A 25,747-nucleotide genomic window follows, 5' to 3' on the forward strand; every position below is an offset into this window, starting at 1 on the left:
GTAGTAAAAAATACTAAAAACAGTGGTGCATATGAAAATTGTCTGAAAAAATAAAATACAGTGTACAATATAAAGTATGCCATCTTTATCATCATCATTTTGAAATGTTTCATACCTACTTTAATATTTCTGTATTTTACCTAAGCATCTTGTAAAAATATCTTATATAAGAAAGGACTGTTACTATATTATATTTATTCTATAAATAAACTTAAGACATGTAAACTAAATGACTCACCCATGGGAATCACAATAAATCAGAGGAGGAATCGATCTGTATTTCTTATTTATCTCAATCTAGAGTTAAAGACACTTTCACTATAAAGCAATAGATGTTAAATTTCAAAGTGTAAAAAGTATTCCCAATGAACATAACCTTTAATCCAGGCAAATCTTGCTTTAAGCAAATTCGGTATTTACACAAAAGATAAAATAAGGGGTGAGTATTTGCTTTATAAAGGAATTCGTCATAGGATTATAATGAGTTACCCATGTGCATTTAAAATAAGTTTGATTTACATACAATTCCTCAGGTAAATATCCTCTACTTAAAACTGAAATAAAAGTAAAATATATAAATTGCACAATCGATTAAGAAATCATATTTATCTCTATTTAAAAGCAAGTATCTCACAAGTGATTGGAAAAAGAAAAAATCTCTGGAACCACTGACAGAGTACATAAAGGGAGGCTGAATTAATAAGAAGTAACTCCATTTTTATGCTTACATATATTTTTAATGTAGTCATATATTAATTTTATTTTTAACATTTTAACATTTGTAGCTTTAAAAAGTCAACAGAATAATTAAAATATAATTTCAAAACTTAGGTTACTTTCACTGAGAAATTAGATACTAATTGATCTTAGTCAATATTGATCTTAGTCAATATTTCATTTCTCTGTACTACATATTTCTGATTAAAAGAAACTTATCATACATTAATGATTGGACTTTAAATACAGTAATATGTTTTTCAAGGAAATAATTACTAGATGGTATTTAAAACAATTTGTACATTGTTGTGCTATTTTATTAAAATGATCGGATTTTTATATTATGACACTCTGGAAGGATTTTCTGTATCTGTCTTCAAAAATAAGACTGCAGCCTGGAGCAGTGGCCCACGCCTATAATCCCAGCACTTTGGGAGGAGAAGGCGGGTGGATCACTTGAGGTCAGGAGTTCAAGACCAGCCTGGGTAACATGGTGAAACCCCGTATCTACTAAAAATACAAAAAAGTGGCTGGGCGTGGTGGTGCACGCCTATAGTCCCAGCTACTTAGGAGGCTGAGGCACGAGAATCACTTGAACCTGGGAGGCGGAAGTTGCAGTGCACCAAGGTCGTGCCACTGCATTCCAGTCTGGAGTGAGTCATCTGGCTTTTTTGTCCTCTAAATATAAAAGTAACATGTCCACTGAAATAAAGTTTGGTAGATACTAACATGTACCCCTACCTCACCTGCTCCTAGTAAAATACAAAACAAACCTGCAATCCCATCATCCAGTGATGACCAATTTTAGTGTTTATTTCTGGTGGTGGTTTGTTTTATATCTTCTGCAAGCTAGTCTCTGAACCGAGTCTTTCTGAGCCTCAAGTTCTCATCTATAAAATTGAAGTGACTGGACTGGACAGCACCTAACGTTCATTCTAGCTCTAGTACTTGCTTCTTCTGCCAATTATCAATTGTATTTAACAAGTATTCAGTTGGTGCCTTCATGGATGCTTTCCATCACTAGCTAGCAGTAGAACTTGATAATCTTGAACCGAGCCCTATGATTTGACTGTAACGCATTGTGATGTACAATGTAAGAGATTCAAAGTACAAGACAAAGTCTCCAACCTCGGCAAGTTCTTGGTCCCTCAGTGGGAATAAAACATGCATTTTACAATTATATAACACATAATAATATAATAAATACCACAATCAAGTAAAAATAAACAAGAAAAAAATAGGAGATATAGAGAATGCTGATAGGAATTTGAGGGGAAACACCAATGATTCCTTAAAGGAGGTTATAGCAGATAGTACTACTGCTTCCTCAATAGCTCTGAAATTGCCTCCTTCCAGATTTCTGTTTCTACCTGTAAACTAAACTGCTATTTGTTTAAACCATTACTTGTAGAACATTCTGTTACTTTTTCCTGAAAACATGCTATACAACAGTGGTCTTTACCATTTTTGAATACGTATTGCCTGAAATAGTTATGAAAACACTCCCCTCACGTAATGTTAGGAAGACATCTAACATTTTTCAACAAAAATTTAAACATTTGCAAGGATTTAATTTTCTATCAATTATAATTGATAATAAATTATCAATATATTGATAATTTAAAATAAAACCATTACGCTACTCTTTGAAATATATACATTGGTACATAAATATAACTGTGATTTGATACCCTCCACCATTTATTTAAAACAAAAACCAAACCAGGATGCACATTTCTTTAAAAGTTGAAAATTTTACATAGTTTATTTTTCTCCTTAACTCCTGTTTAACATATATTTAATATATAATCATATATTGGGTAACAGCAAACACAAAAAATAAAACAATAGTAAACATAACAAATAAAATTTTATTAGAAAGGCATCATTAATGAGCTTTCCCGCCAAATTAGTTCATTGATGAGTACGTCTTTTAGTGTCAATTCGATTACCATCTTTTAATTTCATAGAGTGCTCAGAAACCTTGTTCACACAAACTGGTAAATGGAAATAAAAGGAACCTGGTTAGCACAGTCACGTGATTATTTAAAGTCTTTTGGAATTTTATGCCCAAAGTCACAAAACGACTTCTAGGTTAAGAAATATTTTTAATAATCTAGCAGTTGCTGAAAAAAAAGAATTAGAGGCCGGGTACAGTGGCTTACATCTGTAATCCCAGCACTCAGGGAGGCTGAGGCGGGCAACTCTCCTGCAGTCAGGAATTCGAGACCAGCCTGGCCAACACAGTGAAACCCTGTCTTTACCAAAAAAATCCAAAAAATAATTATCTGGGCGTGGTGGCGCACACCTGTAGTCACAGTTACTCTGGAGGCTGAGGCAGGAGAATCGTTTGAACTGGAAGGCGGAGGTTGCAGTGAGCTGAGATCATGCCACTGCACTCCAGCCTGGGTGACAGAGTGAGAATCCATGTCAAAAGAAAAAATAAATAAAATAAAGTAAACATGAAATAAAATTAGAAACTGTATACCTAAATAGCAAAATGCTTTGTGATTTATTCATTAAATCCAATCCCTCAACATTAATACCAGCACAATATTTGAAATATCTCTGTTTAGAGCCCGGAAAGATTTTATAGTGTGCACCAAAGATTAGGATTGGTAGGGGTGTCTTTTTTCCCTAAGGAAGAAGAAAGGCACTGGGAAAAGTAAGAACCAGCAAAATAACCAGGGCTGATAATTTTCAGGAAAGACGTTTATAAATGGAAGCAAGGGATTTGAAAATTGACTCCCTTAAAACTACTGGTGATTCTGCTAGAAATTATTTGTATATCCTGAGGGTATGAGCACCTTAGTTTTTGTACTATGAGATGGTGAATTTGATAATAAGAGTCAGTTTCATGTATCTAACTCAGGGAGAAGGAGGAATGGAAGAAGGTTAACAGGGAGTATAGAATCATTTATTCCAGCTAGGAAGTTGGGGAACCATATAACTAAAACTCTCTGGCCAGAGTGGATACTGGCCATATACTTTCTTCTGTTAAAGGAGCTGATGGGAACATTTCAGATATTGGGCTTTTCTCCTAGAGCAATAAAAGAGACAAGCTGAAGTAAAATGGAGTCAGTTTTAAAGCAGACAGGCAGGCCAGTCCCTAGGAGGGCATCAACCTATGTAACTTAACTGGAAGTCTGTGTGTGTTTGTGTCTACACAACATTGCCTGTATACTTATTTATTTGCGTAAAAGAAAATTCCCATGATGTGGTGTCCTGTGGCTTCTCCTTGTCAAGAGTGGGATCTGTAAGGGACCTCCTCCTCATTGGCTCTACATAGGTAAGGGATGGGCCTGAAGAAAGGGATGAAAATACAGACTTACTAAATAAGCCTATAAAACATCATCAAGGCCAAGCATGGGGGCTCACAGCTGTAATCCCAACGCTTTGGGAGGTAGAGGTGGAGGTGGTATGATTGCTTGAGCCCAGGAGTTCATGACTAGCCTGGGCAACACGGTGAGACCACATGTCTATCAAAAAAAAGAGAAAAATTAGCCAGGCATGGTGGCCCATGCTTGTGGTCCCAGCTACTTGTGGAGTTGAGGCCAGAGGATCACTTGAGCCTGGGAGGTTGAGGCTGCAGTGAGCCATGATAGTGACTGCACCACTGCACTCCAGCCTGAGCAACAGAGCAAGACCCTGTCTAAAAAAATAAATAAATAAATAAAATATAATCTAAATTGAATTAAAGTCTTATAATCAGGCAATTGCAGCTGGGGAAACCATGTTTGGAACCCCTAAACGGAAACAGGCAGTGGCATGGAAGCTAGAGTTAACAAGCAAAATGACTCTAGTCTAGATCTTCCTGAATACCTCCCTGTAGGATTTCTCTGACAAAAAGCATGAGCCTGCTGACAAAGACTTCCTGAAGACCTATACCTACTTGCTGGAGGCCATGGCTTTGACCTGCCTCAGGGCAGAAGCCATTAAACTAAGGAGACTAAGAGGAGAGGAAGATCATGGAGGCCAGCAGCATTTGCTGGCGTGAAACTGTAAGAACAAACACAACAGAAACCACTGTATTTTTGATGAAATGCTAGTGCTGAAATAAACAACTTGGTCAACAAGGGTCTGTGACTGCTTAGTTCCTTAGGCAGATGACAAACCTCTTACTTTCACCAACAAGAAATGGGCTGATAAAACTGTGCAGTACCCTTTAAGGCATCTGCTGCAATGAACATATCAGCTGAGGTCTTCAGAGGAAGAATAACAAGTTAGGTTCTCCAAGAGAGGAGAGAGAGAATTGCTTGCCAAACTGGATATATGCGTTGTGGCATGCTGAGTATTAAGTATCTCATTTCCTGAATGAGAACTTTTGTTGAAATAGCCTACCTTAGGCCAGGTGTAGTGGCTCACACCTGTATTCACAGCACTTTGGGAGGCTGAGGCAGGCGGAAGGCCTGAGGTCAGGGGTTCGAGACCAGCCTGGCCAACATGGGGAAACCCGGTCTCTACTAAAAATACAAAAATTAGCCGGGTGTGGTGGCACGCGCCTGTAGTCCCAGATACTCAAGAGGCTGATGCAGAAGAATCGCTTGAACCTGGGAGGCAGAGGTTGCAGTTAGCCGAGATTGCGCCACTGCACTCCAGCCTGGGCGACAAGAACGAGACTTTGTCTCAAGGAAAAAAAAAAAAAAGAAATAGCCTACCTTCTCCACAATTCTATAGTCCATGCATGCACTTTGAATTTATAGGCCACTATAAGATTATTATATCATTTTGCTATATCTGAACAATAATCTCTATTTTATATTTGTTAAGTAGTGATTTTAAAAAATAGAAACTAATGGATCCTAATATGTTTGCTTGCCACAAAAAATTTATTCAATAATTAATTCATGTCTTCCCATACTTTATGGCCTTTTTAAAAGTTCAATCAAATTTGCAGGAGATATATGGTATTGATCTAAAATACACAACAAGTTAAGCTTTTCCAACAAAGATGTATTTACAGATAGAATTAACCCGTGGAAATTCAAGCAATAATTTACCAAAGTCAAAGCTACAACTACCTAGTTTTTAAAAATTATCTAGTAAGTAGTCTCTTCCTTTTGTTGCAAAACGGAAATACATTCTGGTTGTTTCACAGCTCTTTATATTATTACCAAATGCTTGGCAGTAGCAGGAAGTAGAGAAGTACTTTTTTTTTTTTGAGAGATGGGAGTCTTGCCCTGTTTTCCAGGCTGGAATGCTTCTGCTCACTGCAACCTCTGCCTCCCAGGTTCAAGTGAGTCTCCTGTCTCAGCTTGCCAAGTAGCTGGGACTACAGGCATGCACCACCACAACCAGCTGATTTTTGTATTTTTAGTAGAGACTGGGTTTCACGATATGTTGTCCGGGCTGGTCTCGAACTCCTGATCTCAGGTGATCTGCCCATCTTGCCCTCCCAAAGTGTTGAGATTACAGCCCTGAGCCACCACGCTTGGCTCCCCCACAAAAAAAACCACAAAACAGTCTTTTACTCTTTTTTTTTTTTTTTTCCCTCTGTGATGGAGTCTCGCTCTGCTGCCAAAGCTGGAGTACAGAGGCATGATCTCAGCTCGCTGCAACCTCTGCCTCCTGGGTTCAAGCGATTCTCCTTCCTCAGCTCCTGAGTAGCTGGGATTACAGGCATGTGCCACCACGCCCGGATAATTTTTGTATTTTTAGTAAAGATGGGTTTCGCCATGTTGGCCAGGCTGGTCTCAAACTCCTGGCCTCAGGTGATCTGCCCTCCTCAGCCTCCCAAAGTGCTGGGATTATGGGCATGAGCCACCATGCCTGGCTTAGTACTCTTCATTTTAGTATTTTAGAAGGGTTGGGATAGAGAATAAGGATGGAGGAGTAGGAAAGCTTGATGCTACTCAATGTAATGAAAATTTAAATTTTTAAAGATAATACATACATTTCAATAATGCATGAATTTCAAATACTATCACAAATAACAGAATAACTATATTTAAAAATCCCCATTTAAGTTTTGTCATGGTTTTCATTTAAATTGTTCTTACATTATTACCAATGGTAAATTATACTTACTCTTTTTAAAAAGTACAAATTAAACCAGCTTTACTAGTAGTAGCTAATAATTTCCCCAAAGAGCTAAGTAGAATACTTCAATAAGGTTATATAAACACATTGAGTACTCACTCATGGTGATGAGAATCTGGAGAAAAATGAACCATTCTCTTGTTACCCACTGGGCCAGGAGTGGGTACCTACAGGGAAATTTAAAAAGAAAAAATAAATTTGAGATTTGTATATAAAACGACCATGGATAATAGTGATATATCAATTTGAGGACATCACTCTAAAATGGAGAATACAAGATTTTCAAATCTCTAACAACATTGCGTGGATCAAAAGTATAATTTAATTCCTGGTAAGAATACTCTACTTGTTTTGGTCTAGTATATTTCCTCTGCTAGATTTTTTTTTTTTTTTTTTTTTTAGATGGAGTCTTGCTCTGTCCCCCAGGATACAGTGCAGTGGCCCAATCTCGGCTCACTGCAAGCTCCGCCTCCCGAGTTCACGCCATTCTCCTGCTTCAGCCTCCCCAATAGCTGGGACTACAGGCGCCCGCCACCATGCCCGGCTAATTTTTTGTGTTTTTAGTAGAGACGGGGTTTCACCATGTTAGCCAGGATAGTATTGATCTCCTGACCTCGTGGTCGGCCCGCCTCGGCCTCCCAAAGTGTTGGGATTATAGGCGTGAGCCACGGCGCCCGACCCCTCTCCTAGATTTTTAAAACTATTTTAAAAAAATCTTGGCCAGGCACAGTGGCTCACGCCTGCAATCCCAGCACTTTGGGAGGCTAAGGTGGGCAGATCACCTGAGGTCAGGAGTTTGAGACCAGCCTGGCCAACATGGTGAAACCCCGTCTCTACTAAAAATGCAAAAATTAGCCAGGCATGGTGGCACGCACCTGTAATCCCAGCTACTCGGGAGGCTGAGGCAGCAGAATCGCTTGCGCACTGCACTCCAGCCTGGGTGACAGAGCAAGACTCTGTCTCAAAATAATAATAATAAAAAAAAAAATTAAAAAAAGACTATTTACAATAGTGCAAATATCCTTTTAAAAAACACAGACCAGTGACTTATTATGTTAAAAAAAAAAAAAAGTTTAATTAGATCAGTGTTAAGCAGATATTTCCGAGGACCAATGTATTTGTAGCTAGATCCTAAATATAAATAACATGTATTATAACACATACATTTAAATATATACAAAAACTTAGATCAAGGAAGTGGTGAGCAACCCTTTTCATAGTTTCCCGGAGAAGATAGGAGTCATCTGTGTACTTACATAGTACAAAATACAATTTCATCTAAGAGAAAAATATTTTCACTCCTTTATTTCTAAATAAAATTTAAAATCTGAAGTAAGCTACTCCTATTTTTTTTTTTTTTTAGAATTTCACAACTTTCTTATATAGATGGTTCTCAAAGGGAACATAGCACTGCACAAGAATGAATCTATCAATCACAATTGACAAGGCATACATTTACAGCAAAAGGCTTTAAGTTATGTTCCATTTTAACAACAACAACAAAAACCTTCCGTAATTATAGAAGTGCCATTTATATAGGATGGGGGGGAAAGCATGAGACAGCAATAAAATTCCTCTTAGAGAACACCCTAACATTTTCAAAACCTTATTTCTTCTCGTATCACTTGGGTTACAAGAATGCCAGCATATACTCAGAAATTCCAAGAAATGCAAATACTGCAAATGTGCACAGATGATGACATTAATAACCCTATGGTTTGAGCACCACAGGTAAACATGTGGCTCAACTCCAGGACTGCATCCTGCATTCATCTCAAAATGAGGTTTTCATGCTATTCCAGTGGGTATCCCTGGAATACCATAATCCATTTTCTACACTGTGGCTATGAGAAAAGCCGACTGTGCCTATGTCATGCTTTGTTAGAGGTTCATGATCACATTATCTCATGGTGGACCTGACACTTTTATTCAGTTTACAGTATGTTCTATGTACAGGCAACTTATTTCCTTTGCCAAGGCTGCTGACAACCTTTTCCACACTATATTAATCTTGTTTACTGACTTTATCTCGGTACAAATATCAGAAAACTAAACTTTTTATCTCAGAGAAAAAATAAACAACGTGTTGACAGAAGCAGAAGCTATTTTCAGGACTAAAATTGCTTGTTTACCTGAAGCTATACTTATGGAAAAATGTTTAAGTCTTGCTCTGGTTTGAAATACATAATCTGAAATTTAATAAATAAAGAAATTTCACATACACCCATGTGATAAATTGCCTGATGAAAACAAAGCAACTGAATACAATAAAACAGAATTTATAGCTAATTTATACCATAATACAAATGTAAGCTTTCAATCTAGTCAGAAATAATCATACTAGGTATTTCTCAGCAATCATATATATGTATAAAAATACTGTAAGCTCAATTCAATTGCAGCAAGTAACCCACAAAAGATTTACAGTTTCAAGTGTAGATATTTAAATGATTTTACATATTTACCTACTACATGATCCCTTTAAAAAGACAGAGGTGACTATCCTTTATTGTTATTTTAACTAAATTTTTGTTTTACTTTTAAAGATATGCAAAAATAGGCATAGTTTAGAAATTTACTTTTTTTAATGAAATAAAGCAACATATGATGATCTCTTCAGGGTCAATGTCAGTGGTCTGTCTCAGGAGCAAAATGTTCTTACAATGGGAACCTTTTGCTACTGTGGCAACTAGACACACTTACCTAAAATTTGAGAATAATATCTTTAATATAGAATTCAGCTTGTGGAAAGCAGTGTTGTACTGAAGTTTTAGTGAATTTTAAACTTTAAAACATATTTAATCTGATTATTAGGAGAATACTTCAAAATACTATCAAACTTCAAGGAACATACTTAAAGAATTCTTTCTAAAAGTTTCATCATTTATTCAAGATAGAAAATAATCTTTACAAAAATTAAAGAAGCAGTTTTAAACATGAGATCAAAGTATTAAATTCTAGCATACAATTAAGTATGGTGACTGTTTTCTTCTCCAAACCATATGCTTTCTAGTGATTTCAGAACTGTCTTAGAAATCACAAATTTTAAGAAGTTGTTTCACTTTAAATATCTAATAAAATATTCACATAGTAAAGTTTATTAGTGAGAAAAATACATTTTATTCCATAAGAATTCCATAAGATTAGATAGGAAACAGGTATTCTGTTCTTTATGAGAAACAGTATCTTCACAATCCAATTCTTATAATTGACAAAACCCTGGAGACAATCATTTATGTAATTAGCCAATATTTAGTGTTGATAACCTTAGACATTACATTACATGCCCTGAATTCTTATGATTCATTTGTTAAATATTACTACATAAATAATGACTACAATTCGAAATAAAGGAGATATATTTCTTTTTATTAGATGCTTATCACACAAAGTCTTAAGAAGTAAACTGAAAGTTAGAAAAGAGTTGATGGTTTCTAGATAACATAACTTTTGTGTCCTAATTCTAAAAGATCACATGGGTCATAGATTTTGCTGTTGTTTAAATATTATCAATCTCAGGAAATAAGAATGTAGTAGCAAGAGATGAAAATTTAACAACAGTTGTACAAGTACCACTATCGATTCAGGAGGTCAATATGCACCAATATATTGGAAATTCTGCTAAATGATCAATTATCAATGACAAAATATCTGTTCTCTCAAAGTTATTAGACATATTAAAAGCAATTTCTTATTCTTTTTGTCCCTGATGTATTGACACCAATTTCATGATTTTACTTAAAAGATAAAGAGTTGGTTTTATGTCTCATTTTCATTTAATTGTGTCATTATCAAATCCAATGCATGCCATACTATTCTTTCACAATTACGTAACCAAACAAATAACTTTACAAATCAGGTAAACTTCTCTGAGACACAAGAGTCTTGTAAGATTAATACAGAGGCCATTCAATACGGATGATATCTTACTTATATTCCCAATGATTAAGATTCCTTCTGTAAATTAATGAAGTTTCTTTTCATGTCCACATGTAAGAACAAGAAACCATCATCCTTTCTTCTCTCCTTCTAGTACAGCGGGTCCCCTTCAATTTTGCTCTGCTTTTCAACTATATTTTATTTGCCTTCCAAATTCTACTCTGCTTCAGTGCCCACACTGACAAACACTTATGTTGGCAAGCTGCCATTCAAAAGAAGGCCTTTCCATTTTGTGAAGACTGGTCAATCTAATATGCCTGGTCTCCAGGCTGTCGGGAGGCACTGCCTCAGGCTCCGGGCCAGTTTGTCAAGACCCAGAGGTTTCTGGTTTTTCTTACGTCAATTATTAATTTGACTCAACTTCTTTGAAGAAAGAAACAAGACTTTTAAGTAAAATAATATTCTAAATGTTTTACAGTAATTCATTTTAATTAATAGACATTGAAATAAATGTGTTGAATATTTATCTCCATATAGAAGAATAAAGGAAGATTCTTCGAAAGCATTTCAAATGAGCGCACTTTTGTTTTTTATTGGTGTTTTAAAAGTTCTGTTACAAGATAGTTGGAGGAATGAATAAAATATTTCATTGTATCATCTATTCTTATTACAGAATAGTCACAAATCACAAAAAGCACAATCCGTTTGGGGATGAGAAACATATTCAAGGAAATAACATTAAAATTACTTTTAAAGCAACATACAAAAATGTAAAAATTACTTTAGAATTCCTTTTAAAGAAAATACAAAAAGTGATAATTCAAGGAGCATAAATTGGATATCAGTTATAAGATTAAAAGGAAACAAAGTAGTTATCTGATTTAAGAGGAATAAAGAGGAATAAAAAATCACCTCTAAGAAGGGAGTTGCATGCAATTTATCTCCCCCTGCTCCAATCCATCTTACCAATGTGCCAAATTCAACTTTCTAAATTGCTGCTTTTCACATGTCAACTTTCTCATTCCACAGCCATCCATGGCTCTACACTGAAAGTAAAATGAAAACTAATGAGATATGCATGCAAGGCTTTCCCTAAGCTGATCCTTACTTACTTGCCAATGTGATCTAGCACCTTATGCAGCCACCGAGAGCTTCTTATTCTAAATCCAGTACTGCTTACTTGGTACAATTCAACTAGTAACCTAACGCACATATAAAATTATGCTTAACCTTATCATATAATAAGTGATACGCGTTCCCTTTCAGTTGGGTGATTTTAGTTATATTGTTACATTGAACTAATCTTTTTGATGTCTCGATAAAAGTGAAGTTATGGAGCTCCTCTAATTCCAAGGGTTGTTTTGATTTTTTTTTTAAACCGAAAAATATTAGTAAACATAATTCATATAATAATTCATATTTCACCTTTATCTGTCTAGATTTCTATTAAAGTAAAAATGTATTTATATGGCAGGCCAGGAAAAATCCTCATCACTGGCTACAAGAAATGAACAAATTGGTGCATATGAAATATATGCCATAAAAATGAACATCTAATGTATGCCTGGTAATGTGTCTAATGCTAGGGAGAAGTCACTAGAAATCCTTGCCTACCAGATGTTTTAGTTTCAGACAATGTCCTCCTAGAAAGAAATTCAGGAAGGAAGATGATCCATTCCTGAGGACAATTGAATTACAGGAGTGTTCAAAACTGTTGTAGAAAATCACTAAGGTTATACAATATAACTCAGTTTTCCAACGGAGAAAATGCCTCAAAGTTTGGAATTTTATAAAATCTAATAATGGTACAAAAAGTCATACCAGGTTCCTATCATTCATATCTTTAAAAATACCAATATTCACAAGCAATCGTGCTCTTATTAGCAGAGCTCACACTGTATGACTTTTAGGAAAAGACTTTGAACTAGGACCTATATAGTATGGACTATTCATAGCCTTCATGTTATCTAAATTATAGTATAGTGGGTGAAACTGATTATTTTTACCTGTTAGTCAAGGTTAAAATAAAAATTCTGTATCGTTTGTTACGTTTTTACAATGCAATTTTAAATCTTTCTTGGTAGGACTTAAGCATGAACAAACTGACAAAGAATGTGTAATAATGAGCACAAAAGATATATCAAAAATTAATATAATTAGAAATATTTCTATTGTCATTAATAATAATATCCCTATTTTTATTTGTTTAAATTAAGTGTATTTACTTATTTGAGACAAGGTCTCATTCTGTTGCCCAAGCAGGAATACTCACAACTCATAGCTTAATGACAGCTCACTGCACCCTCAAACTCCTGGGCTCAAGCAATTCCCCTGCCTCAGCTGCTGGAGCAGCTAGGACTACAGGTGCGTACCACCATGCCCAGTTACTTTTTTAGAATTTTGTATAGAGCTGGGGCCCTGCTATGTTTGGTGCGCTGGTCTTGAACTTCCAGCCTCAAGTAATCTTCCCACCTCAGCCTCCCCAAGTACTGGGATTACGGGCATGAGCTATGGTGTCCAGTCACTCCTGTTCTTTATAGCCTGCTTTATGGCTTGCTTTTCATAAACAATGTGCCTAGAGTGAAGAAACATCATTATTCTCAAATAATAGTGAAGAAACTAACACTCACAGAGTTGAGGGCACATGCCCTAGATGATAGGGACTGAATAAGCTAACTTTGAATCAAAATTGTCCAATTTACCACCTAGTACTTTTTCCCCTACAGGGAGACTGCAAAAACAACAACAACAACAACAACAACAACAACAAACAAACAAAAAACAAAAACAAAAACAAAAAACCACACATCAAAACCAGTGTTTTCTGTATTTGGGGATTTGTCCCAGGAGATGATGGCCTGAATGATGGCCTGAATCTAGAATACACTCTAGGAAAATCTTCAGCCAAGGATAATCTAGACCTTGCCTGTAACTTCTGGGTAGCATGTGGGCTATTTTAAGTATATGCAATGCAGGGCTCGGCAGCACTTAACAGGGTTACCAGCACATATTATAGAAGGACTAACAAGAATAACAAATGGCTCCCCTATTAATCATTACAGCAAAAGAAGGATAACATTTACAAAGTGTAGTAGAGGGGAGTAAACACTCCACGATGAGAATATGTGAAAGAACTTGGGGAAAATTAGAGAACTTAGGCTATTTTTCCTTTGAAAGCAGATATAAATCTAAATACGTGATTACATCTTTAAACCAGAAAGGTTTTGTTAAAAAAAAAAAAAAAAAAACCAGCCAGAAATAAACCACAGAGAAGTACAAGGCTTGCCTTTCTATTGAGGATTAGCCTTCCTAGAGGAATCCGTATGTGTGTTGCAGGGAAGATGCTAACCTTACAGCTGACAGCATTGCATTAAGTAGTGAATAAAGACATAGACTTCAGCTAGTTTCAAAGTGATCTTACTATATTTTTAAGAGCAGCACATATAGTTCTCTATGAAATGACAGAATGAAAATTACACTAAAGTTTAGAAATATATACATACACATATAGTTGTATGTATGACATTAGCAATTACGGTTTTTTTTTTTTTTTTTTTTTTTTTTTTGAGACGGAGTCTTGCTCTATCACCCAGGCTGGAGTGCAGTGGCCGGATCTCAGCTCACTGCAAGCTCCTCCTCTCGGGTTCACGCCATTCTCCTGCCTCAGCCTCCCCAGTAGCTGGGACTACAGGCGCCCGCCACTTCGCCCGGCTAGTTTTTTGTATTTTTTTAGTAGAGACGGGGTTTCACCGTGTTAGCCAGGATGGTCTCGATCTCCTGACCTCATGATCCGCCCGTCTCGGCCTCCCAAAGTGCTGGGATTACAGGCTTGAGCCACCGCGCCCGGCCGCAATTACGTTTTTAACATAAAACTAAACAATGTCATTGTTTTAAATCTTCATTTTAAACAATTTTTTCCTAGTTAAAGCCAGTCTGCATTGATAATTAAGAATTTAGAATTATTGGTCTATTAGAATAATAATACATCTAATTATTAAATACATAAATTCTCATTTCTGGTATACACTACTAATGAAAAATCTAAATGCTTTCACAGAAAAGATTAATCACTACATAATTCAAAAACAAATATAGCAACAACTTTTTTCATACCACTCCATCGTAATACTATTTTTGTTAAGTAAGGAACTAAAAATTAACCGATCAGAATGATGCCCAATACTGATAGTAAAGAGTTTTGCTTTGCCATCCAGTTTTAGTAACAAGCTGTGAGTGGCCTCTACTGGCTGACCAAAGGCTTCCTAAATCCCTCATTTATGAAGCTTGCAATATTACAAGTGTCAAGAAAATAAGGATGTATCCACGTATGTTTACGTAAAATCCACTGTGCATAAAGATCTTCTTTTATGAATAAATCACAAAGTAATAAACAAAATTGTATGTAAGATGGTGTAAAAAACTTTTATCATTTCATCCCACTGCTATACGCTTGGATTATATTGGCAATCTATATATCTTCTAAAATTCTAATTTATATACCATGATAATCTAAATGTGGATTTTCTTAATTCATATCAAAGCAACTCACATCTGCATTTAAAAACAAATAGTTTTGGGGACTCATTCAATACACACACACATACGACTTCTCAAAATTAAGTTTATATTTAGGATTGGCAAACTGACTTTGGAGGCAAACACAAAGAAGACTGAATTTAAAAACTTGAAAGAATTTTTAATTTTAAGAAAAGAGATTAATATTTTATGTAATGGTTTATGAAAATACTATCCTGGAAACATAGTAATCTAAAGCAATTTAAAAAATTTCTACATCGTTGCTCCTATGTTTGGGAGGGAGTAATTTTATATTTAAAATGAAATAGCAGTCAAGAAGGCAAAACCTTGCTTGTATTAGGAAATGTCCATTCAGTATTCATAATAGAGAAGAAAAAAATATTTCAGTTTTTGCTCAGCAGCTTCCTAATAATAAAGCTTCCCATGTGTGGGAAAATTTGTAATTTGTATTTATCTATTTAAACATATAATCATATATTTGATTCACTTCATCCTTTACCTAATCTATTCACCTGAATATACTCTATTAAAAATTATTAGCAAATATATCTAATGATGTCAAAAGGTGACTACGTTTATTTTAAAAAGTTATTGTTCTCACATGTAACAATATTCCAATATATTTCAACCTTCATTTCAGAATTCAGTCCCATTATCTTGCCTGCTCAGAATGGTTCAGAGGGTTATCCAGCTGACATATAAGATAACCCTCCATCTCACTAGACACCACTGGGATATGACACACTGACCTGCAGTAAGCCCTTATTATTATCCTGAAATATATAGCACATAAGGTAGTTGCTGCCAAGGAATTTGTTTATAAAAATCTTTTTTTATCTCTCTAGACATTTAAGTCATTCTTTAAAAGTAATGTTCAACTATTTTAAAGAATTTCATACAATGAATAAACGTTCTATTTTATGTTTAAAGTCTTCATTCCTATTTCCCACTATTTTACCAAAGGTTAAAAAAAAACAAAACAAAAAACACGTATAGAAAATAAAAGCCAGAAAGTATTTTCTCCTTGTTGCTTAGGTTATATAGAGCCTATTATACAAAGGATAAGACTTAAAAACAAAAGAGATCTCAATAGTTCATTCCTAGGGAGAACTATGCATGTTGAAGCTCAATACATGTAAAATTAATTGTCTTCTTTTTAATTTTTTGGGGGGTAGCAGAAGAGGTCAGAGGGCAATACGGTTGTGAAGATAATGATGAGATTCAGCAAACATGTTTGAGGACATAACACATTATTAATACAGCTTTTTGAAAAAAATTCTACAGGCACATTTAAAAAATTTATTTAAGAATATAAGCAGACTAGGAAAACTTTTAAGTGCTTGCTTATAAACTACTTAAATTATTTCAGTACTCAAAATCACATGATCAACATTTTGGCAGCTAAAATTTATTTTCTTTCCACATTATTCAACAATGTGTCACATCATCCATTGTGCATACTTTTTGAACTGGGTATTATTTCTACTATTTTTCAAACTGTTTTTATAAACTAGTCAATTTCTTCTTAACCTGATAGTGGTGTTGCATAAAACCTTAATGTACATCAAGGGAAAAAATTACAGCTGGTTTTCATAATTAAAAATGTATTTCTAAGAATCTCAAGGACAAATGGTAATTTATAAGAAAAATGCTGATAGTCTCAACACTTCTAAACTGACAACTTAATATGGTTTATATTTAGCAAATAAAACACTTAAAATATTGCTCTGTACAAGCTGTTCTAAAGCAAACATGCAGGCAATCATTCAATCATTCAATCTTATTTGATGCAGTTCAAGACCTTATTATACTGTTAATTGCACTAAAAATTTCCATAGCTAAAAAAAAAGTATGTAATCATGATTTGATGGGGGAGGGAAAAAGTACAAATGTACAACATATTGCAAACTATTTGCGGTATGAATAAATGAGTGAATGAGATAATTAAAAAGAGGTCAAATATTAGTTAACGAATAGCAGTGTAAGTATAATCTTAGCATATTACATGCTCAATAAACAACAACGAAAATCCCAAGTAACCTAAAACTTTTAACATTTTTGGGTCAATATCTATTTTAAGTAAATAACCACAGCCAGACTCTCACATTTTTAAAATAGTTAATAGCTTTACCTTGATAGAAGTAAATGTCTATCCCAAGTCTGGTTGTTTATAGCAAGGGACCGCAACCAGGCCACACAGCAGAAGGTGAACAGCAGATGAGCAAGCAAAGCTTCATCTGTATTCACAGCTGCTCCCCACTGCTCACATTAGCACCTGAGCCCTGCCTCCTGTTAGATCAGTGGTGGCATTTAATTCTCATAGGAGTGTGATCCCAATTGAATTGTGCATGCAAGGGATCAAGGTTGTGTGTTCCTTATGAGAATCTAATGCCTGATGATCTGTCACTGTGTCCCATCGGCCCCAGAGGGAACTGTCTAGTTTCAGGAAAACAAACTGAGTGCTCCCACTAATTCTACATTATGGTGAGTTGTAGAAGTTTTTCATTATGTATTGCAATGTAATAATGATATAATTATTTCATTATGTATTACAATGTATTAATAATAGACATACAGTGCACAATAAATGTAATGTGCTTGACTCATCCCCAAACCATCCCCCTACCCCCAGTTTGTGGGAAAACTGTCTTCCAGGAAACCAGTCCCTGGTGTCAAAAAGGTTGGAAAGCACTGGTTTATAAAGTCAGTCAGGCAGCCAGAGATAACTCACTTCCCGTGAGGTGCGTTCTGGACAATAAGAGGTATGTGTAGTCACCAGGTGGTGAAGTTTCTAAGGAAAGTTCAAGTGACTAACTCAGTTGGCATGTGCCTTGTGCCCTTCTTTGTACTTCATGGTACCTGGGATACGGCCAATAACATCAATTTTTTTTTTTTTTGACTAGGAGTTAAAGACCAAAAGAATCAAAGGTTTCCACCATGGCATCTTTTATCAGGGTAACCAAGCCACCAAGTGCCTTTCTATGTCAGGGGGGAAACAAAATACAACAACCCATCATTATATGGCTACCTTATTATGTACACCAAGCTCAATTCGTAATTAATAATAATGAAGCCAATTACATCCATTAAATTCTACATTTAGTCCTTGAAAACAACGTGTCATTTGGTGGACCAGGAATTCACTAATAAGAGAGGAGACTGTAAACAACTTCTTCATATGCCCAGCACTCGGGTGCTATATGGAAGATTCTAATGAATTGCACAGTATCAACCCTACTAACTAATATGTTGCAGACTTAAAACATAAAACCATCTAAAGATTAAACAACTACTAAACTGTGTGCATTTAGTTATAACTGCAACATAAGTTTAAAAAAAAAAAAAAAAAAAAAAAGCATTAAAGCCCAAATTAGCAAATGTGGTTTTTGGAGATGAGACTTATGCTGAGTGTTAGAGCTGGCTAGGCTCTAAGCCAACGGAAGGAGGGGTGACTATATGCATAAACAAGTTTTGAATCAAAAGGGTATATATATTGGAAATGAGAAAATAAACCTGACTAGAAGTTCATAGGAAATAATGGTTGGATAGGTAACAAAGGTTCAGAAATCTAAGAATATTGTTCATCCTATAAAATAATCTCTATGCTCAAGTCTTTAAAAATTAAGCTAGATTTTCGTGACTAATAGACATCATCAGACTCTGTCAAGGGTGGCCAAGTAAAAATAAAAAGACACAAACAAGATGTTTTCATGTATTGAATTTCCATATTTTTACCTTTACTTCTTTATTGCTTTCTGGATCCTATGTCAAGAGCTTGAACGTGGTTTCTTCTACACACAGCAGGATGAGGGAAACCCTTCTGCCTATGACTAGGACCTGAGGCATTCTGCCCCTTCCTACTCCTTGGTGCATGGAAAGGAGAACTAGGCTGAAGTAGGAGGAGTAAGTCAGAAACTAACATTCTAATGATCTCCATGCCTCTTGCATAAAGTAAGGTGGAAGGTCAGAAAAGCATGGGGGGACTGAGGGATGTTTGCTTCCTGAGGTACAGTCGGGGAGTAACATGTCTAGAAGAGGTGCCACATTTGAACTGGCACCTTGTCCAACAGGCCACAGTAGTAAAAATGCTGCATTTGTGGAAGGTGGAGGCCAGACAGATAGCCTGAGAGAACGCTGCTGGTTCCCCAAGGTCTGAGTATGTGAGACAGGTGATCCAGGAGTTTCTGTACCCTAATGAGGGGACCAGTGGGTGAGGACTGTGTTTGGATTCAAGAAAGCACAGGGACTTGAAGATCCGAGGCAAATGGCTGGAATCTGTGGGCTTCAGTAATGGGTACCAGAATAATACCCCCAAAGGCCAAATGGAGCCAGACTCACAGAAGTGAATGTGGTGCCAGTGTTCAGTCCAGACCAGCTAGAGGTCAGTAAGCAAAGAATAGTGATTGGATAGAGAGATGATGCATGGATCTGAGGTAACAGATTCCCCCATAATCCCCCCCAGGACACATAAGCTCTGTAGTGCCACCTTGGAGAGAGGAGATAGGGAGAGAGGACAACTGCAAGAACAAGCATTTGTTAAAAAGGGGCTGAGTTACCCAAAGAAATAGTTTATACAGAGATAACTGTAACTGAAAAATCTGTTTCACTTTCTCCTGCGGTTTGGATACGGTTTGTTTGTCCCCACCAAAACTTATGTTGAAATTTGGTCCCTGGCATGATGGTATTGGGAGGTGGGGACTAGTTGGAGGTGTTTGGGTCATGAGATCCCTCAAGAATGGTTTGGTTCCCTCTGCATGGTAGTGAGTTCTCCTGCTGGAAGACTAGATTAATTCTTGTAGAAATGGATTAGTCCCCTCCAGAGTAAGTTGTTATAAAGCCAGGACATTGCTCTGGTTTCCCTCTTCACACATGTCTGTTTCCCCTTTGATTTTCTCCTCCATGTTATAATGTAGAACAAGAGCCCTCACCTGAAGACAGTGCTGTACCCTTGAAATTCTCAGCATGCACAACTGTGAGCTAAATAAACCTCTTTTCTTTATAAATTATTCAGTCTTGGGTATTTTGTCATAGCAACACGAAACAGACTAAGATAATTCCCAGATTCCTGTTCCTCCACCAATGTACTTCTTTCCCCACTTTCCCCACACCAGGCACTAACAGGTAGAAGCTCATGAGAAATAACAAATGCAGTAAATAAAGAAGCTACATTTTCTCTCACCCAAGAGTTAACTTTTTGCTCACCACACTTACAAACTGACATCAACTCTTCAGAACATATTCATGAATATAGGAATTATCCTTACAAATTAGAATAGATAAAAATCTTTCAATGTATCCACAATAGTAAAGTACTAAATACTAGTTTAAGCTTTCTCGCTGTTTCATAGCAAAATACCACATAATGTATGTCATGCTTTTCAATCTACAGGTTACAAAATCAACAGTGACAAAGACATAACCTTTGTAATAAGTCTACAAAGTAATATGGAGTCCTAGCGGTAATTCTCGTTATCCAATGCAGTGATCACAATGAAATATGCTACCCATCAAGTTTAACAAAATAAACTGAAATTTGTGGATTTCATCATTTTTTCTCCCTCCAGTATAAAGTAGTTCTCAATAGAAGAGCATAGAGATGAAAACTGGGCTATGGAGCCAGACTGCCTGGGTCCAAATACTAACTTCTCCATGTTTCAGTGTTATGACTGTGAATTTCCTCATCTACAAAATGGAGGTGGATAATAGTACCTATTTGATTGCTTTATTACAAAAATTAAATGAGATCATTTGTAAAGCATATAGATCAGTGTATATTAGCTATTATTATTTGTATTAATTGTTTCACAGTCTAATGAAAAGTACAATCTCAATAATAAGATGACAATAAATGTTACAGAGGATGTTAGCAAGAATAAGGAGTTTTGTAGGGTTGGTGGGAGTGGGAGCAAGGAAGGCGTGTGTACACAGAAAAATGGTGCCATCAAAGATGTTTATTTATTGGGGCCATCACCACTTCTTTCCATGAATTAACTGAAACCATCTTGGTGGGGTTTGATAAAAATCAAACGAATAATTTTTTTCTCGTGATTGTTTCAGAAGAGCAGATACATACCTAGTTTACAAAACACTCATTGTTTAAAAATAGTTTCTTAAAGCCTGTGGTACTTAGTCTAAATTATAAAACTTAATTCAATAATTTCCACAAAGACATTATTGGTGACTGTATAAGCTGATAATTCTGATGCTTTTCAATTAGTGTAAAGGTCACGAGTTAAAATAAAATAGAGAAGTATTTTAGCTATAATAATCGTCACTAAATTGAATGTTTCACAGCTGATTTGCTTTTCTTGGCCAATTCTAAGGGCCTGAAAACTTGAACAGGCAGACCAGTTGAATACATGGCATTCAGTTGCTGGAAGAAATAAAGTGAACGCACTTCCTCCCAAGCCCAGTTACACACACACACACAAACACACACACGCACACACACAGACACACACGCACACTTTATTTAATTTTATACAAAACAATGCAGAACTTTGAAGGCTTCTCTGATCACACACAACAGAAATAATTTCTTTATACAATTTTAATTCCTATATGTCTCTGTATCTTTCTTATATCACTTAACATACTGCCTGCCTCGTGTTAGGATTACACATATGTTTGTCTTCTCTATAATAATATGATTCTCAAAAGCAGAGGCTATATATTATTTACTGTTGTATTGCCACCAGGATCTGGCACATTTGCCTACACTGAACCATGTGCTGAATTAGTCAAAAGCACAAATATTTTTCATGAGAGCTGATTAGCATTTTGCAATAGTCATAAAAATTCAGTCTATACTTCAAGTAATTCACAAACAGGTTAAATACTATAGTATTTCAAAAATCTGGATACGGTGTTTTTGAAGTCACACTGCCATCTGCATAATTAAAACCACTCTAATACCAATCTCATGAAATAGTACACACACATACACACACACACACACACACATACACACATACACAAAACCAGTAGAGAATACAAAGAGAATCAACTGACTACAGGCATGTTTACTCAGTGCTTTGCATAAAGAGTAGTTCATAATTTTTAAAATATAGAAAATGAAAGAGATGCTCATTACTATAATTAATGAACATCTAAAACATTTTTGACAAGTTGGTCAAAACAGAGGAAAAAAGAATACAAGAAAAAAGAAAAACAAATTGCTGAATTATCTTTCTGGGTAGCACACTGTTAAGAAATTCATTGACAGAAAGGATGCTGTCAAGCACTAGCATATACTCTGAGACTATCGCAGGATATGTCATATGTGCTTACAAACCGTTCTAGAAGCTACCTACAAAGAGGAGCATGTATGCATCAATATAATTAAGAAACTGGAAATCACCAATTATTTCTTGAATTGTTTCACAGTATTAACTATGAGTTCTGTGAACATTAAACCACACCATGGAATCTGAAACAATAGGATATTGTCTATCATAGTCAGTGTGTGAAACATGGACATAATGTCACTGCAACCCAACTCCACTGGACCGGTACACAAACAGAATCTCAAGTAGCGCACTCCACTGGGCTGTGAGCATCTCCAGATGCAGGTGCGCTGTTTTATTCTTCTGTCCTCTGTGGTTAACCCAGTATGTACTCAGTAAATAGTATCCATTACTATTGATTTCAATAAACAATGATTGAGTACTTCCTAGGTGGCAGAAACTCTCAGAAGCTGCATATTAAATATTTCTAATGCTCACAACTCTGCAAGATTCTAATTATTATCTCAATCTTACAAATGAGGCTCGGAGAGATTAAAACAACTTAGCTATGGCCACCTACCTGACAAGTAGCATAGCCTCTATTTTGGTCCAGAAATGTCTGGTTCATTGACTCAACAAAAAACATATTGAGCCCTGACTATGTATCCTGAGCAAGGAGGAGGAGATGTATTGGTGAACAAAACTGAAAGGGCCCCTGCATTTATGGGACTGACATTTTACTCTAGGGAGTCACAATGAATAAAACAAACAGACAAGAACACTACAGATTTTAGAAAATGAAATGAAGGAAATAAATAAGAAGGAGGTAGGGAAGAGGAACCCCAGTTGACCTGACCCCTGAAGGATAAGATGGAGCAGCCAAGCAAAGGGCAGGAGGAATGAAACATTCCTAGACAAATGAAGTAGGATATATGAAGGCCTGGAAGCAAGGAAGAGTTTACATGATCAAGGAGTAGGATGGAAGTCTGTGTGGGGAAGGAAAGACGGGTACAATGTGAGGTCAGAGAACAGAACAGGGTCCCACTGGCCTTAATTGTAAGAAGTTGTGCTCTTTCCTTATCTTTTGTTTTTTTGAGACAGGGTCTCACTCTGGCACCCGGGCTGGAGTGCAGTGGTGCCATCATAGCTCACTGCAGCCTTGACCTCCCAGGTTCAAGTGATCCTCCCACCTCAGCCTCCGGAGTAGGTGCGACTGCAGGTGTATACCACCATGCCCACCTGGCTAATTTTTTTTTTTTTTTAAGAGATGGGGAGATGGGGTTTCACCATGTTGACCAGGCTGGTCTTGAACTCCTGAGCTCAAGTGATCTGTCTGCCCCAGCTTCCCACAGTGTTGGAATTACAGGCCTTAAGCCACCACACCCAGCCTGCTCTTTTCTTTATAACAGCAATTCTCAAACTTCATACTCTTAAAAATGATGGAGGACTACTAAGAACTTTTGTTTATGTAGATTATATCTATTGATATTGAGTGTATGAGATATTAAAACTGTGCTAATTTTTAAATTCAAGAATCTACAAGAACACACTTCCTGGAGACTAGAAAATACCACTGTACAGCTGGGAAAAAATAAAGTTGAAAAGGACAAATAATATCTTAGTATTATGAAAACAGTTTGCCCCTGAGGACCCACTCGAAGAGTCTCAGGGACCCCCAGTGGTTTCCAGATCACACTTGGAGAATCATTGCCACATGCCATGGTTGTCCAAGTGTGGTTCTCAGACTAGGACTAGCAGCATCTAGAGACTAGGAACTGTCTCTTACTCAACTGTGTTTCTCCCATACATTGCTCAGTGTCTGGCACATGGCAAATATGAAATTGAACAATACTCACTTGTTGACTTAAGTATTTATGTTTTCTCTTGATATTGAGATTGGTATCTCCATGAAAGTCATGCCAGATACTTTGTTCTGAATCATATATAACAGAATCCTAGGTGCACAGGTTTTCATTAAGCCCTTTTTATTGAATATAGATATAGATTTGATAAATAGCAATGGGGATAACAAATATAATTAGCAAGAAAACTCTGTGCTCTTTTAGTGATGTATAGAAATACTTAAATGAATATAAAATAAGATCTATAAAAAGATTCTTATAGCCGGGCGTGGTGGCTGACACCTGTAATCCCAGCACTTTAGGAGGCCAAGGTGGGCGGATCACCTGAGGTCAAGAGTTTGAGACCAGCCTGGCTAACATGATGAAACCCCCCCTCTACTAAAAACACAAAAATTAGCCATGCATAGTGGGGGGGTGCCTGTAATCCCAGCTACTCAGGAGGCTGAGGCAGAAGAATCGCTTGAACCCAGGAAGTGGAGGTTGCAGTGAGCCAAGATCACGTCACTGCGTTCCACTCTGGTCAACAGAATGAGACCCTGTCTCAAAAATAAATAAATAAATAAATGAAAATAAAAAGATTCTTACAGTTCTTATAATGAATTGCCCTCTCCTATAAAATAGAGACCATACTTTATGCCACCCACATTTTGAAGATTTAGGAACAGCTATAAAAACATCCTAGCAAACATTCATTCTCAAATCAAACACTAGACTGTAATTTAATCTTATTATCAACTGAGTAAAGTATTAGCTTTTAAGTAAAAATTGCCCATCTTCTTATTAGTGAGCATGGCCTTGACGGTCCAGTTAACTTTCACCTATAAAATAAGGCCATTTTTCATATTCAAAATGAAATTCTGTGTTAAACTCCTTCTTCCATTTATAAAATTACTTACAGTCTGTGAAAAAAAAAACATTTAAGATATATAAAGATAATAAAAGCTCACAACTGGTACCCTCTGCACTCACCACCACCTGGATTAAGCAAAAATTAATTGTCCTCTTTAAAGCTGGATCCTTTTGGCGCTTTCCCAATTCTTACAGGGTGACCAGATGTCACATGACCACACAGTTGGATAGGGTACAAAATTTATTGCACCATGAGCTGTAAAGGTACTAACTACATTCAGTTCAGGATACTGCAGACGTCTGTCTCAGTTACTTAGCTCAACTTGGCACTAAATAATTGGAGATTAGTTTGAGTGTTTAAGTCAACTGTCTTGTTCAAACTCATGCTTTGTCACTTTCTAGCTATTTAGTTATTTAGTACATCTGTTGCCTTACAGGTAAAAAGTCAATAATAGTAAACCTGCTTCATAGGGCTGTTATGAAAATTACATGAGTTAATACACATAAAGTGCTTGGAAAAATGCCTGGCACATAGTAAGGACCCAATAATGCTAGTTCTTATGCCTAGCAGATTTTATAGATTTTATAGTCCCAATCTGCTTTACCAACAGGCTTGACATTTCAACTCAGACCTAGTTA

General features: G+C 36.2%; 1 protein-coding gene across 5 annotated transcripts in view; it reads right to left on the minus strand.

Annotated features, from left to right (window-relative positions):
* GPATCH2 (G-patch domain containing 2) overlaps positions 1–25,747 on the minus strand; it is a 203,159-nt gene that overhangs the window by 81,940 nt on the left and 95,472 nt on the right. For 2 of the 5 annotated variants that reach the window (XR_013412260.1, XR_013412259.1), the window contains exons 6-7: positions 11,602–11,681; positions 6,856–6,923 (exon numbers count right to left, since the gene is read on the minus strand). Coding sequence is in view for 2 of the 5 variants with exons in the window: in XM_077986983.1 (XP_077843109.1) it covers positions 3,880–4,019; positions 6,856–6,923; positions 11,602–11,681 (288 nt within the window). In the remaining 3 variants the exon portion in view is untranslated. Of the gene's footprint in view, positions 1–3,143; positions 4,020–6,855; positions 6,924–11,601; positions 11,682–25,747 lie in introns of those variants that run through there. The other 3 variants (XR_013412258.1, XM_015116123.3, XM_077986983.1) reach the window with 2 other exon arrangements.

Source organism: Macaca mulatta, chromosome 1, assembly GCF_049350105.2.
Source record: "Macaca mulatta isolate MMU2019108-1 chromosome 1, T2T-MMU8v2.0, whole genome shotgun sequence".
Lineage (NCBI taxonomy): Eukaryota > Metazoa > Chordata > Mammalia > Primates > Cercopithecidae > Macaca > Macaca mulatta.